General features: G+C 40.6%; 2 protein-coding genes across 2 annotated transcripts in view; both read left to right on the top strand.

Moving 5' to 3' along the window:
* Positions 1-2,176: 2,176 nt before the first annotated feature.
* Positions 2,177-9,344, top strand: LOC117381593 (uncharacterized). Its single transcript, XM_055226695.1, has 6 exons — positions 2,177-2,375; positions 3,666-3,893; positions 3,975-4,065; positions 5,542-5,687; positions 8,706-8,750; positions 9,161-9,344. The coding sequence occupies exons 1-6, from the start codon at positions 2,177-2,179 to the stop codon at positions 9,325-9,327; spliced, it is 876 nt and encodes a 291-aa protein (XP_055082670.1). The 3' UTR covers positions 9,328-9,344.
* Positions 9,345-10,694: 1,350 nt separating this feature from the next.
* sh3pxd2b (SH3 and PX domains 2B) overlaps positions 10,695-15,167 on the top strand; it is an 83,818-nt gene continuing 79,345 nt past the window's right edge. Inside the window, exon 1 of the mRNA XM_055226395.1 lies at positions 10,695-11,045. Coding sequence (XP_055082370.1) covers positions 10,974-11,045 — 72 coding nt within the window. The 5' untranslated portion in view covers positions 10,695-10,973. The remainder of the gene's footprint in view (positions 11,046-15,167) is intronic.

Raw genomic sequence — 15,167 nt, 5'->3', positions numbered from 1 at the left:
TGGTTCAGTCCTGGTTCAGTCCCGGTTCAGTCCTGGTTCAGTCCCGGTTTAGTCCTGGTTCAGTCCTGGTTTAGTCTTTGGTGCTGGTCCATGGAGAGACTTGTTCACAAACAGAGCTGCTAAATACCTAAAAAAGTACAGTACTTTAGTACTTTTACTCACCTTCCATCACTGCTGACAGTACACAGAGGACTTACTTTGACCTCAAGACCTGGTATCTACATGGGGGCTGGACACATTTTATTCAAACATAGAAAATACAAAATAAAAATCAATTTTAAAAAGGCCCTTTTAATCATATTCAGAATCAGACAGCAGTCACAGGTTCATTAACAGCCGCTTAGAAAAGATGTAGTATTTGTAACATGGACTTATTTTATCATGCAAAAACATCATAACCCATGTCATTTTTCCAGGAGCCGTGATAACTTCATTTTTGGAAGCTGAAAAAAGACGACACAATGGTTTTCGAGGCCTGACCATAGGGGGGCCAATCGACAGGAGTCAAAAAACAGCAGTGAATGTGAATCAAGGACCAGCGGGGAGGACTAACAATGACAAGAAGATTAAGAGTGCTTTACAGAATAAAAAACATTAAAATCACAATACAATAAATCAAAACATAAATAATCATCATAAAATCAACATTAAAACAGAAAAGTGCAGAATAAACCCCTTTCAGTCGTATTCACAGATAAACAGAACAGTTTGAGTCTGGATTTAAATATTGTCAAAGTCGAGGTCTGAGTCACATCTTCAGGAAGTGAGACAAAACTGAAACACTGATTCAACATGTTTAGTCCTGGTTCAGTCCTGGTTTAATCCTGGTTTAATCATGGTTTAATCCTGGTTTAATCCTGGTTTAGTCCTGGTTCAGTCCTGGTTCAGTCCCGGTTCAGTCCCGGTTCAGTCCCGGTTTAGTCCCGGTTTAGTCCCGGTTTAGTCCTGGTTTAGTCCCGGTTTAGTCCTGGTTTAGTCCTGGTCGCCTCTATTTAGACGCCTGTAAATTTGAACGCAGACGCCTCCTCCGCGTGTCTTGGACGCGCACTGTTTTTCAAATATTTCAACTTTTGTGGCGTCTTGACGCCTGGACGCTGTGGACGCACCGCGCCGATGCCAGATTTGCGCCGCTCTGGACGCTCAAGGCGCGCCGCAAAAACGCAGCGTGGCCAAGACACGCGTCCACCATTGACTTTACATGTAAACTGGACGCACCTTTTCAATGACAAGAAGATTAAGAGTGCTTTACAGAATAAAAAACATTAAAATCACAATACAACAAATCAAAACATAAATAATCATCATAAAATCAACATTAAAACAGAAAAGTGCAGAATAAACCCCTTTCAGTCGCATTCTCAGATAAACAGAACCGTTTGAGTCTGGATTTAAATATTGTCAAAGTCGAGGTCTGAGTCACATCTTCAGGAAGAATGTTCCAGGTTTAAACTGAACAAAACTGAAACACTGTTTAGTCCCGGTTTAGTCCTGGTTTAGTCCTGGTTTAGTCCTGGTTTAGCCCTGGTTTAGTCCTGGTTTAGCCCTGGTTCAGTCCTGGTTCAGTCCTGGTTCAGTCCTGGTTTAGCCCTGGTTTAGCCCTGGTTTAGTCCTGGTTTAGTCCTGGTTCAGTCCTGGTTCAGTCCTGGTTCAGTCCTGGTTCAGTCCTGGTTTAGCCCTGGTTCAGTCCTGGTTCAGTCCTGGTTTAGCCCTGGTTCAGTCCTGGTTCAGTCCCGGTTCAGTCCCGGTTTAGTCCTGGTTTAGTCCTGATTTAGTCCCGGTTTAGTCCTGGTTCAGTCCTGGTTTAGTCTTTGGTGCTGGTCCATGGAGAGACTTGTTCACAAACAGAGCTGCTAAATACCTAAAAAAGTACAGTACTTTAGTACTTTTACTCACCTTCCATCACTGCTGACAGTACACAGAGGACTTACTTTGACCTCAAGACCTGGTATCTACATGGGGGCTGGACACATTTTATTCAAACATAGAAAATACAAAATAAAAATCAATTTTAAAAAGGCCCTTTTAATCATATTCAGAATCAGACAGCAGTCACAGGTTCATTAACAGCCGCTTAGAAAAGATGTAGTATTTGTAACATGGACTTATTTTATCATGCAAAAACATCATAACCCATGTCATTTTTCCAGGAGCCGTGATAACTTCATTTTTGGTTCACATGCCAATCGAGAGGGTTCGAGGACCGGTGCGCACGACTAACAATGACAAGAAGATTAAGAGGGGTCTCTGCGGGGTTGGACAGTGCACAGGCTGCACTTCTCTTGGCGGCATCTGCCAACGAAAAAGTTTGGTCTGTCAAGGGCGGTACCTGAACGCCAAGTGTTCAGGATATACAAATCTGAAGTGCTGTGTGCCAGGTAATCAATATCTACTCTGGAGTGGTGTGTTTATGTTTCTTCTTATTATTAATCATAATCTGAGTTTTGCTCTAGCAGATGGAGCGTGGACTGTTCATTTTGTTAAACTGCTTCTCATGAATTTTGTTTGTGTGTTTGTGTTTTGCTCAAAGCCAAAGCTTGAACTGAAAAAATGTAATCAGGGTGTTACTAGGAACATGGTAAAAATAACCCCTCAACTCATATGAAAAGTACTCTTTACTTTACTCACAATACAACAAATCAAAACATAATCACAAATAATCATAAGATTGTGAGAATGTTTGTTTCTGGTGTAAGCGTCACAGACGACCAAGAGACTGAAACAAAGTCAGAAGAGTTTAATGATTTCCACAGGTAAAGTGAACAATGAAGCAACGGACTCTACGGAAAGGACAGGAAGAGTCCTGAGATGTGCATGTGGCAACTTTTATAGTGTGGGGGTGGGGGTGTGGGTGTGAGGAGGGTCCTTCTTTTAATCACATGGGGACCTCACAAGATCCACACTGGTCTACACAACATCTTCATGAGTTTCTACACATTCCATAGATCTGCGCCCCCTGGTGGACACGTGTCATTTACCATAGTGTCAATAATTCATGATACCACTTTGATGTAATGCTGCACTGCTAGAAAATACCTTATAAGATTAACATTAAAGGAGAAAAGTGCAGAATAAACCCCTTTCAGTCATATTCACAGATAAAAACAACAGTTTGAGTCTGGATTTAAATAGTGTCAAAGTCGAGGTCTGAGTCACATCTTCAGGAAGAATGTTCCAGGTTTTAACTGCAGAAAACTGAAACACTGATTCAACATGTTTAGTCCTGGTTCAGTCCTGGTTTAGTCCTGGTTTAGTCCTGGTTTAGTCCTGATTTAGTCCCGGTTTAGTCCCGGTTCAGTCCTGGTTTAGTCTTTGGTGCTGGTCCATGGAGAGACTTGTTCACAAACAGAGCTGCTAAATACCTAAAATTCTACCGAAGTACAGTACTTTAGTACTTTTACTCACCTTCCATCACTGCTGACAGTACACAGAGGACTTATGTTGACCTCAAGAGCTGGTATCTACATGGGGGTTAGACACATTTTATTCAAACACAGAAAATGAATAAATAAAATCTGTTTAAAACAGACCTTTATCATAATCAGACAGCAGTCACAGGTTCATTAACAGCTGCTTAGAAACCAAATATTCCAAATAAAAGATGTAGTATTTGTAGTATGGATGTATTTTATCATACAAAAACATCATAACCCATGTCATTTCTCCAGACGTCCTGATCAGAGAGGGGCCAACCAAAGAGGATCGCGTAACAATAATCAAGGGGATTGTGGTGGGCGTGGCTAAATATGACCAGATGATCAAAGGGGTTCCTGACAAGATTGGAAATAACTGCTCTTCTCTTGGGGGCACCTGCCAACCACCAAGTTTGATCTGTCAAGGGCGGTACATGAACGGCAAGTGTCCAGGACATAGAACTCTGAAGTGCTGTGTGCCAGGTAATCAATATCTACTCTGGAGTCATGTGTTTATGTTTCTTCTTTTTATTATTAATCATAATCTGAGTTTTGGTCTCGCAGATGGAGCGTGGAGTGTTCTGTGCGCTGGTCACAACAATAATCGAGTGAGGGCCTGTGATGCGTACGGATGTGGGGCTTTCAACTCAAGAAGGTTTGTGTTTTGGATAGTTTAGCTTAGGTGAACTTTCATCTGTGTAATCCTTCAGTCTTCCAGGTCTGATCCACAGCAAAAGACAAAGTTTAAATATGTCAACTGGACAAATTGTTGTAGGAATAAAGACGTTTCGCTGCTTCTTCAGTTCTGGTCAGATTACTGCTGGACACTGCCTTTATATCTATCTGAAGGGAGGGGCTAACCACACTGGAACTGTAAACATCTATTGTCTCCAGTTCAGATATAAGGCAGTGTCCAGCAGCAATGTGACCAGAACTGAAGAAGCGACTTGGATGAGCAGCGAAATGTCTTCACTCACTGGCTTCCATCAGTAATACACAACACGGTCAGGGACTCAAATCCTGTTGTGCCAGACGTGTCCCGCCGCTTAAGCCAGTACATGTTCAGGTCTGTCTGAAGTTTTCTAGAAGCATTTGGATGATCCAGAAGAGGATTGAGAGAATGTCATATGGTCAGATGAAACCAAAATAGAACTTTTTAGTAAAAACTCAACTTGTCATGTTTGGAGCTGAAAGAATGCCCAAGTTGCATCCACAGAACACCAGACCTACTGTGAAGCATGAGGGTGGAAACATCATGCTTTGGGGCTGTTTTTCTGCAAAGGGACCAGGACGACTGATCCGTGTAAAGGAAAAAAATTAATGGGGCCATGTGTTATGAGATTTTGAGTGAAAACCTCCTTCCATCAACAAGGGCATTGAAGATGAAACGTGGCTGGGTCTTTCAGCATGACAATGATCTCAAACACACCGTCCAGGCAACGGTGTGTGGCTTTGTAAGAAACATTTCAAAGTCCTGGAGTGGCAAAACCAGTTTCCAGATCTCAACCCCGTAAAAAGTCTTTGGAGGGAGTTGAAAGTCCGTGTAGCTCAGCAACAGCCCCAAAACATCACAGCTCTGGAGGAGATCTGCAGGAGGAATGGGCCAAACTACCAGCAACAGTGTGAAAACCTTATGGAGATTTACAGAAAACATTTGACCTCTGTCATTGCCAACAAAGGGAATATAACAGAGTATTGAGATTAACTTTTGTCATTGACCAAATACTTATTTTCAACCATAATTCGCAAAGAAATTGTTTAAAATTACAGGCCTCTCTCATCTTTTAAGTGGAAGAATTGCACAATTGGCTGACGAAATACTTTTTTGCCCTACTGTATAATATGGTTGAAAGCTCTAAAAAGTCGATAGGGTTTACTTTAAATGACATAAACAAAAACAAAATCCCATTTCTGGTCACTCTTATCACTCACATCAGATTTTGCAGTTGTCATTTAAGTCATTTTAAGGTCTAGAAATCAGGTTTTAATCAGATTTTGAGGTGTATTTGAAGATAACCTCTGATTGTAAACACCATAGAAGTGATATTGTGAGTTGTATTTGCACTTTTGAGAATATTTTCCATTTCCACACCAGTTCTCATAACAAAAATCTCATGTGTTGTTTTTACAGAGGAGCTAAACTGCACAAGGCGGTGGACATCGTGTGTGACGATCTCGGGGTCATCCAGGCTCCGTTTTCGGGGAATGTGTCTGGACCAGTGAGCTACACGGACCCCAAAGGGAATCAGTACGAGGGGGTCAAACTGATCGGCAAAGGTACGTCCGACCGTACAAAACAGTCTGTTCAACGTGGATATAGTTGAGCAAGACGATATGTGGCTCTGGAAGTCAATTTTTCATTCCATTTCCTCATAGACTTCCCCAAAAAATTCAAATATAAAGAGTTCAAAGGCAACGCGGAGGCTAACCAGCTGCATGCTAACCAGCTACGTGCTAACCAACATCCATAACGCGGTTGTTTTAAGCCCAAGAAAGATGTTTGAACGCAAGATTCTGCAAAATGTTTGAATAAATTTGTAGTTTTTAAAGTTTCAGAAACAGATTTGATTAGTTACCACCTGAAGGTTTATCCCTGAGCTGCTTTTGAACTTTTAATGTGAATTTATTTCAGAAAGTTTATGAGAAGATTAATGGGAAATTTGGTCCTGGAACTGGGGGTTGGGCGGTCGGTGTTGAGTTTCATAACGGGAGGGCATCTGGCATGAAAAAAAGCAAATAATCAATGGCCAACTCAAGGGAAATTACTCGCAGTATGTATAACAATTCAAAATACAAATAGAGAAGGACTATTGATAGAAAATTTAATTAAATAAGTACATTTTATACAGTACCAGTAGAGATTTGTAAATTTCAAAATAAAATATTTCAAAATAAGTCCACTGTGCACTGTCTGCATCTGATTTCTAAAGCGCTTTCTTATCTGAGAACCAGGAAGTGCATTTATTTGCATGCTAGTTGTTGTTAACATTACCGTCACAGCATGGACCGCTACAAACCATTTAAATACTTACCAGAAATTTCGGACCAGCTAAATTTTAAAAAGAAAATCAATTTTGTACATGTATAAGCTGCACTTGAATATAAGCCGAACATGAGATATTTACACAGAAGGTTTTTGTTTTTTTTGTAGTTTTAATTTAAATTCTGCTTGAAAATCGGCACCAACACGGGATGAACACACCTGCAGGTTTAGAAAATAAAACAGCACCAACACAGACCATCTGCTTTTATTTCCTCTGAAGCTTTTGTCGTCTTTTTACATCGATGAAGTTCTTCCCGCTGCCGCCTCCAACGTCGCACCATTGATTCATTAAAGCCAAAGTTACGTGCAGTGGCTCTATTTCCTTCTTTGATTCCAGATCCATTGCCTTTATCTTAAAACCTGCATCATTTTCATTTCTTCTTGTGTTTTCCGTGATGAGGCTGTGGCATGATGCGCAAAATGACACTTCAAAATCAAAACTTAAAACTTAACTTAATGCCAAACTTACGTGCCGTCGCTCTATTTACTTCTTTGACGCCAGATCTGACAGTTCAAAATCAAAACTAGTGTATTTTTCAGCGCATAATCTTTCCCCATGTCTGTCTCACTTTTATGTTTACAGCTAGAGAGCGCCCCCCGGTGGCCATTAGCCAGTAAAAATCTATAAATTAGCTGCACCGTTGTATAAGCCGCAGGGTTCAAAGTGGCTTATAGTCCGAAATTTATGGTAGTTATTAGTTTTATCTGCATTTTTAAGACAGTTTAATAGTACAGTGCATTGCCTTTAAGAAAATACTACAGAAGAAGAAGGACATTTTCCGCTTTCAGATAATAAAGTACGTTTTGTCCAGTGTTAGAAGAAGAAATGGATTCACAAATGATCTCTTATTTAACGGCTGCAGCACTTGTCCTTGAACACTTCTCCACTTCACGCAGTTCACTTGGATTACAACCCAAAGGAGAAGAAGAAGAAGAAGAAAGCATGTTAAACTCCCACATGTTGAACTTTAAAGGCCAAGTACATTTGTGTAATCTATATCTGCGGAGCGGTGTCGGGGCAGGGCCGTGTTCTGCTATAGGTGGAAGAAAAACACACTGACTTATCGAGGATTAGAGTGAGTGCGTGTTGGGACTCCGCTGAACTCTCTTTCACCTTTAACACTGGGAAAATGGGGCGTAGGGAACCTAATCAAAGACTATTCTACTATCTGACCTCCGAATGAGAACATTACGCTGCGCACATGTCGGTTTTTGTAAATGGACCGAGCACATCGTGAGGCGTGTGTGGAGCTCAGAGCCGTGTTGGTCAAATGGATAAACATGATTAGTGAATCGTCTACGGCTGAATTAAACGGCATTGAACAGAAATCCAGGCGGCTGTTAAAGGTTTTCATCTGTGAAGAGGCTTAAAGGAGCTAAACGCAGCCTTTGCCCTCGCAGTTTTCACAAAAGTATCACAATCGCAGCTGAAACTGGGTTGCCAGAGCCTAAACCTGCAAACAGAGACGCATACAAGTTTCTCTCGTTCTCAGTTTATGGACTGGCCTCATGTGAAAGCTCAAAACCTCCAGAATTCACTCACTGACTTGTCTGTAGGTGCTCGGTTTAGGTGGTGAGGAATCAGATCAGAAAAAGTCATTTTCAGGTGGATTTTAGCAAAACTGGCAACTCAAATACTCACGTGCGGCTCACTTTGCACATTATAATTATCATCAGTAATTTGAACCTATTTATCTTGTACCTGGGGACATACAGTAAATAAATGTACTGTGTTCGACGGTGACGGAGAAAACACGGATTTGGATATGGCGTCTTGAAAATAATCTATGAAAGACTCCTCAAACACGCACAAATCACTCCAGAAACAACTTCAGATGAGTAAATATTGACGAGAAACAGCTATAACACGGTTGAAAGCTCTGAAAAGTCAATTAGGTTTGATTTCGATGACATGAAAAAAACAAAATAATCACATTTCTTTCTGATCATAGTCGCTCTGATCACTCACATCAGATTTTGCAGTTGTCATTTAAGCTATTTTCAGGTCCAGAAATCAGTTTTTAATCAGATTTTGAGGTGCATGTGAGATAGCCTCTGATCATAAACACCACAGAAGTGATATTGTGAGTTGTATTTGCACTTTTGAGAGTATTTTCCATTTCCACACCGGTTCCCATAACAAAAATCTTCCGTGTTGTTGTTTTGTTGTTTGGATTTACCTCATACCTGGGGACATACAGTACATAAATGTAACATGGGTAAGTCTAATGCCATACTATGGAACATTCCAGGCAAAGCAAGAACATCTCCATGGAGACAAGCACATACATCTCTCCGTCAGAGAAATGACAAAGTGCACGTTTAATGTAAGAGACTAAAAGCACCTTACACACTTAAAACAAGAAACAGGGTTATTTAAATATACAATGCATTTAAAGCTGAATTACGTAACTTTGCCGGAGAGGGTCTGTCTCCATGGAGATAGAACGCTCTGTACTGCAATAAACATCTTCCTCCTTGCGTGGATTAATTGCTGCGTTTCTACTTCTCTTCTTCATGCGTTCTTACTTTTGTCACCGTGACTTCTTGGTCTATTGGTGTCACCTGCTTGTTTCCATGGAGACGGTTTAGAACGTCACACTACGGAACATTCCTTGTAAAGCAATAGACAAACGGGTGACAGATCCCAGACCACCCGAGAGTCCCGTTTTGTGAGTCTAATGTGTGTTTCTGGTGTTTTGTCCAGTGCACTGTGTGAAGCTGCTGAACGTGCGTCCGTACAGATACACGGGCTCAGTGACCAGAGGGGGCGCTGTGGGGTACGTCCTCCCGCTGCAGGACCGTTTCTCCGGGATCACGTCTCACGTCAAAGTGCAGATGTGCGACGGGTCAGACCCCGCGGCTTTACTGTAAACGGCAGAGTAAGAGACGTGTAGTTATGGCCTTAAAGACACACTGAACCACAAATGTTTATGTCGAGTTTATGTGTTTTATAGTTTTATTTAAAGGAGACAGTTTATGCTTTTGTATTTTTATAGATGCTAAAATAAATAAATAAATAAACGTGGGTGCATTTGTTTGTGGTGATTGGTGCCATTTTATTACAAGATAGAAATGTTTAAATTATAGCTTTTCTAATGACCATTATAGAGCTGATTCATTCTTAGTTACAATTATTATTATTATTATTTGTTTATGTCTTTTGGTTGTGTTGCAAGTTTCAAAATGTGTGTGTGTGTGTGTGTGTTGCAGGTTTAGGCACGTGAAACACAAGTTCAGTTGTGATTGTGAGTGACAGAGAGAGATAGGAGGGAGAGAGAATGACAGAGAGGAGAGAGAAGAGTGATAGAGAGAGGAGAGAGAGAAAGAAGAGTGATGGAGAGATAGAAGAGTGACAGTGAGAGGGGAGAGAGAGAAGAGTGACAGAAGAGAAAGAAGAGTGACAGAGAGAAGAGTGACAGTGAGAGGATAGAGAGATGAGTGCTAGAGAGAGGAGAGAGAGAGAAAAGAGTGACAGAGAAAGAAGAGAGACAGAGGAGAGAAGAGAGCGGGAGAGAGGAGAGAGACAGAGATAAGAGAGAGAGACAGAGCGGAGAAAGGAAATAGAGAGAGCAAAGAGGGAGAAGAGAGAGACAGAGAAAGAAGAGAGAGAGGAGGAGAGGGGAAATAGAGAGAGGGGGAGAGAGAGCACGTGCATGTTACATACAGTTCCTTTAAAATGTCCATTGATTGACATGTAGATTTCCCAGACAAAGCCCACGCATTGCGCATGTGCGGCCACAAGATGGAGCCATTTATTCACATATGACAATCAGCCCAGACTCAGAGCTGTGGAAAATATGATACAGTTTAACTCTAAAATAAACTCTAAGTAAATAAAAACACGTTTGTATGTAGAATTAGGTCAATTACGCATGCGCAGAGTGTCTGAAAGCTTAGGTCACAACATAAACAGATGAGTAATGTCTGGATAAAGTTAATTTAATTCAAACACACACACACTATAGGCCTTCCTACTGCAACCAAGACCGTGTTACTGATTCATGGTGGTACTTTGTGTTGCCAGCGTGTCATTTTAGTGAGAATAAACTGCTCTTCTCTCAGTTAATTCCCCTCTTCGTATAAATAGGTTATAGTAAGGATACAGTCAGCATTTGAAGCAGTTAATGAATGTGAATGCGCGCCTGTGGTTTGCTGTGACGCGGGAGGGTGGTCCGTTCTTGGAGCAGGAGTGGAGAGGATCCAGAGGGGAGTAGGCGAGCTGGGATAGGCTGGTAGTTCGGTCGGAGACTCATCGGAGCAGGACATAGCACCAGTGGAGCGGAGAGGAGGAGGACAGAGGGAAAAAGAACAACTGGTTTTGTTTTGTTTTGTTTTTTACTTCTACGTGGTTTTATGCAGCTTTGGAGACGTGAAAAGGGGGAATTACGCACGGACGCATTGATCCAAACCGGTGCGGATGACCAAAACGCGCCACGACGCAAAGTTTGTTGGTGGGATTTGATTCGTCCCAGCAACATTTAGCCTCACAGCGGATACGAACCAAAAGCAGGGACATCATGCCACGGCGCACAGTGCAAGAAGTAACAGTGCAGGACGTGCAGAAGAGGAGAAACCCGAGCAAGCACTACGTAAGACGAGTTTACGCATACGTCTACCTTACTTTTTTACGCATTTAGACGTGCCCTGGTGCAGCATCGGCCCTTTCCTGTCGGCTAAAGTAATAACAAAGAGAGTGTCAGGTTACAGGGTGCAAAATCAGAGGGAATGTTTCACACAGAGTGGGTTTTAAACACATTTAAACACTAAATTTCTATTGTAAATGAGTGTAAGTGTTATTTAAGCAGTCCGTTTGTTGTATTCAAAGGTTTTCTTCCAGTTTCCTCATGAAAATAATCAAAATATAACCAAATTTTTATCATTTTATCAAGGGATGAAGCCATATTTTTGTCCTCCTCAGCTGTAAATCCTATATTTGGGTTAGTTTAGTTCTTGTTTAATTTGTATTTTAACATAAATGGTTGAGTTTGTGCCACAACTTGTTCATTTTATAGTATTTTTCATGCTTCCTGACACATATTTTCCCAGTTTTTTGATGTGAAAAGGTCAAGAATGTCTATTGTGTCTGTTGACTTGATTCATGTGACCTATGACCCCGAGTTCCTGGGTCATAAGTCACATGAACAAACACATGAAGGTGCATTTTTAAACACCTTTCAACACTAAATTTCTATGGTAAATACAGAAAAGTGTTATTTAAGCAGTCCATTTGTCGTATTCAAAGGTTTTCTTCCAGTTTCCTCATGAAAATAATCAAAATAAAGCATAGTTTTTTATTATTTTATCAAGGGATGAAGCCATATTTTTGTCATCCTCAGCTTTAAATCCTATATCTGGTTAGTTTAGTTCTTGTTTAATCTGTATTTTAACATAAATGGTTGCGTTTGTTCCACAACTTGTTCATTTTATAGTATTTTTTATGCTTCCTGACACATATTTTCCCCGTTTTTTGATGCGAAAAGGTCAAGAATCTCTATTGTGTCCATTGACTTGATTCATGTGACCTATGACCCCGAGCTCCTGGGGTGTTGTAAATGAATCCCACGCATAAAAGTGAACAAAAGCTGCTGCGATGCTATAACTCCCCTGAAAGATAATATTGCTCATAATTACCGAATATCTAGAGAAACACAATATTATACTGACATATTTTCCATTTTGACCAATTTAAATCAGGATTACAACCAGAAAAATGGATAACTAATGATTTAAACAGTGCACAAATTGGTAAAACGTCCAAATAGGGAAGGAAAACAGTTAGTAGGACTTAAAACTTGGTTAAAAGTACGTAAACCACGACAGAACACTTAAAGAACTGATGGTTTTCTGATTCTACAATGTAACTGGCTATCGATAGACACAAATTTTCCTATTAATTTTGCCAGAAAATAGTCAAAAAACCCTTAAACTTTCAATATTCCAACAAAAATCAGCATTTTAACATTAATTTTAGCTGTCCCACATGTGTTTTAAATCTAAAATGTCACTTAAAACCTAACAATAGTAGTATTTTCTGACTCTACAATGTGATTGGCGAGGGTTAGACACAGATTTTCCTATTAATTATATTGTACTTTGCCAGGAAATAGTCAAAAAACCCTTAAACTCACTGTATTACAACAAGAATCAGCATTTTAACATTAATTTTAGCTGTCCCACATGCATTTTAAACCTAAAACGTCACTTAAAACCCAACAAAAGTAGTGTCTGGACCATAGTTTGAGAACCACTGCCCCAGACTCTGCGTTCAGACTATTCCCTTTGCGGGTCACGACTGGAATTTCAATTGTGCATCTTCAGCTCTGTCATGGTACAAAGATTTACAATTCCGAGCTGAATCTCTGGGCCGTTTTGAAACAAGACCCTTCAAACTGTAGACGGAGTAACACTGGTCTCCTTAAATCACCACAGACAGATATGTGTGAGGATTATCGAACCGTTTCCCCGTTGCGTCGTGTTTGTCGTCGCGCCATGTGTTTTGTGTTACTGCGTTCCATGTGGGGGGCAGTGGAAAAGGCCCGGCCCACTCCTCTAACGCGAAACGTATGTGGGGCAAGAATGTCAGAAAGACAAGGAGTCACTTCAAGTTTTCCTGACGGGGATTTACGATGAAACCAGTGCTTCTTTTTTGGAATTACAGAGCGAGTATGTTTCAGTAGTCGTCCCGCTGCGATCGCACTTTAGCGTAGTTCAGTGGAGTTAACTATTAGTGAATACTTTTTACTGCTAACGACGGGGTGTGTTAGCGTCACTCCCTTCAGACAGTGACTTACCAGAACTGTTTTATTCATTTGGACGAGTGCTTTTCGTGCTAAAATATATGAAATCACACTTAAAAACTTTTGTCCAGTTGACAGAATCAAGTGGGAAAGATAAACATATTTCCCGGACTATACGTCGCTCTGGAGTATAAGTCGCACCAGAAAAAACTGCATAATAATGAAGGAAAACACAAATATACGTCGCACTGGACTATAAGTCGCACTTTTTGGGAAATTTATTTTGCAAAATCCAAGACTAAGAACAGACATTTTATCTTTAAAGACAAGTTATAATAATAATAATAATAATAATAAAAAAATATAGAACAACAGTCTGAATATCAGTACATCACGCTAACGCTAACGTAACACATTTATATTTATTCAGCGACATGAAGCACAGACAGAACTGAACACGTGTCTGGTTTGTTAACGTAAGATATTAACAGTTAATCAGATAAATAAAGCAGAAAAAACAAGCAACACGTTTACTCTGGATCTCACTCCAAATCAGTAAATCCACTGAATTCTTCATCGTCGGTGTCGCTTCTGAACAAATCCACCAACTCCAGAGGAAGATGAAGCGTTCAGTGTTTCTTAGACGTCTTTTAAATTAGCGTAACGTTGAAATTTTATGTTTTTTAGTGGTACAGGAGGAGTAGATACTGGTGCATGAGCCTAGAGTGACAATAACAACGATGTGACTTTATATATTTTCATAATTCCACATATAAGTCGCATCTGAGTATAAGTCGCACCCCCGGACAAACTATGAAAAAAAGTGCAACTGGAAAATACGGTATTTATAATTTCAGTGCTATTGGATAAACCGCAGCTGTATTAATGTGAAAAGTACTTTAGTCTTCATCGTCAAATGCGCTGAAAGTACAAGTTAATCAAACTATTATTCCAAAAAGAGAAGGCTTATCAATACTAAAACTAGACAAAACTAGACACAGACTTATATCATTTCTGAAAATAAAACACGTACGACAAACTTGTTCTGTTTATGATTTCATGACGATTATCAAGAACGCACTATTTTTGGCGCAGTTTCACAGTACTACCCGGTTTAAGCAAGATCTACAATCCGACTTAATCTCGAAAGGCGTAAAGTAAAGTAAAAATCTGCTTTATACAGAAGAAAAATGACTAATACTTCTTTGTCCTTACTGCGTGACATCATCTGATCGTCGTCCAATAGCGAGACAGAGGGAGAGTCGGTGCCAGCGTCGCAGCAGGTGTGAGTTCCTGCGCGTGTTGTGTTTGTATACAGACCATATGTATCTCCTGTTTATGTGAGGATGAAGAGGAGGAGGAGGAAGAGGCAACAGTTAAAACCGTCCACTGTGAGACTCATGGGTCAAGGACATGTCCCCAAATCTCCAGGTCCATCTGTCTCTGAGTTCTGTCCGACTCCCCTGGGTGATACGTGGATACTGTATATACGCTTCTTAAAGGTGTTGTACTGTACATTTTGGTGCGGTTTATTTATGTTGTGATGTCCTCCGCAGCAGCAAAACCGACAGCCACCTCAGTCTGAACAATATGACATCCCTTAGAAGACAGAACACTTTTTAGTTTATAGTATTGCAAATTGTTTCTATTAGAGATCCTATTAAGATCTGGCAACCTAAAGTGAGAAGCTCATTTGGAAATGCGCTGTCTCCACCCTTCATGATGTCCTCCGCAGCAGCAAAACCGACAGCCACCTCAGTCTGGACAATATGACATCCCTTAGAAGACAGAACACTTTTTGGTTCATTGCAAATTGGTTTTATTAGAGATCCTATTGAGATCTGGCAACCCAAAGTCAGGAGCTCACTCAGAAATCTACTGTCTCCATCCTCCATGATATTCTCCTCCGCAGCAGCAAAACCGACAGCCGCCTCAGTCTGAACAATATGTCATGTCTTATAAAACATGATGTCA

This window comes from Periophthalmus magnuspinnatus, chromosome 14 (assembly GCF_009829125.3).
Source record: "Periophthalmus magnuspinnatus isolate fPerMag1 chromosome 14, fPerMag1.2.pri, whole genome shotgun sequence".
In the NCBI taxonomy this organism is placed as follows: domain Eukaryota; kingdom Metazoa; phylum Chordata; class Actinopteri; order Gobiiformes; family Gobiidae; genus Periophthalmus; species Periophthalmus magnuspinnatus.
The sequence above is the reverse complement of the archived record's forward strand: the minus strand, read 5'-3'. Positions and strand labels throughout refer to the sequence as shown.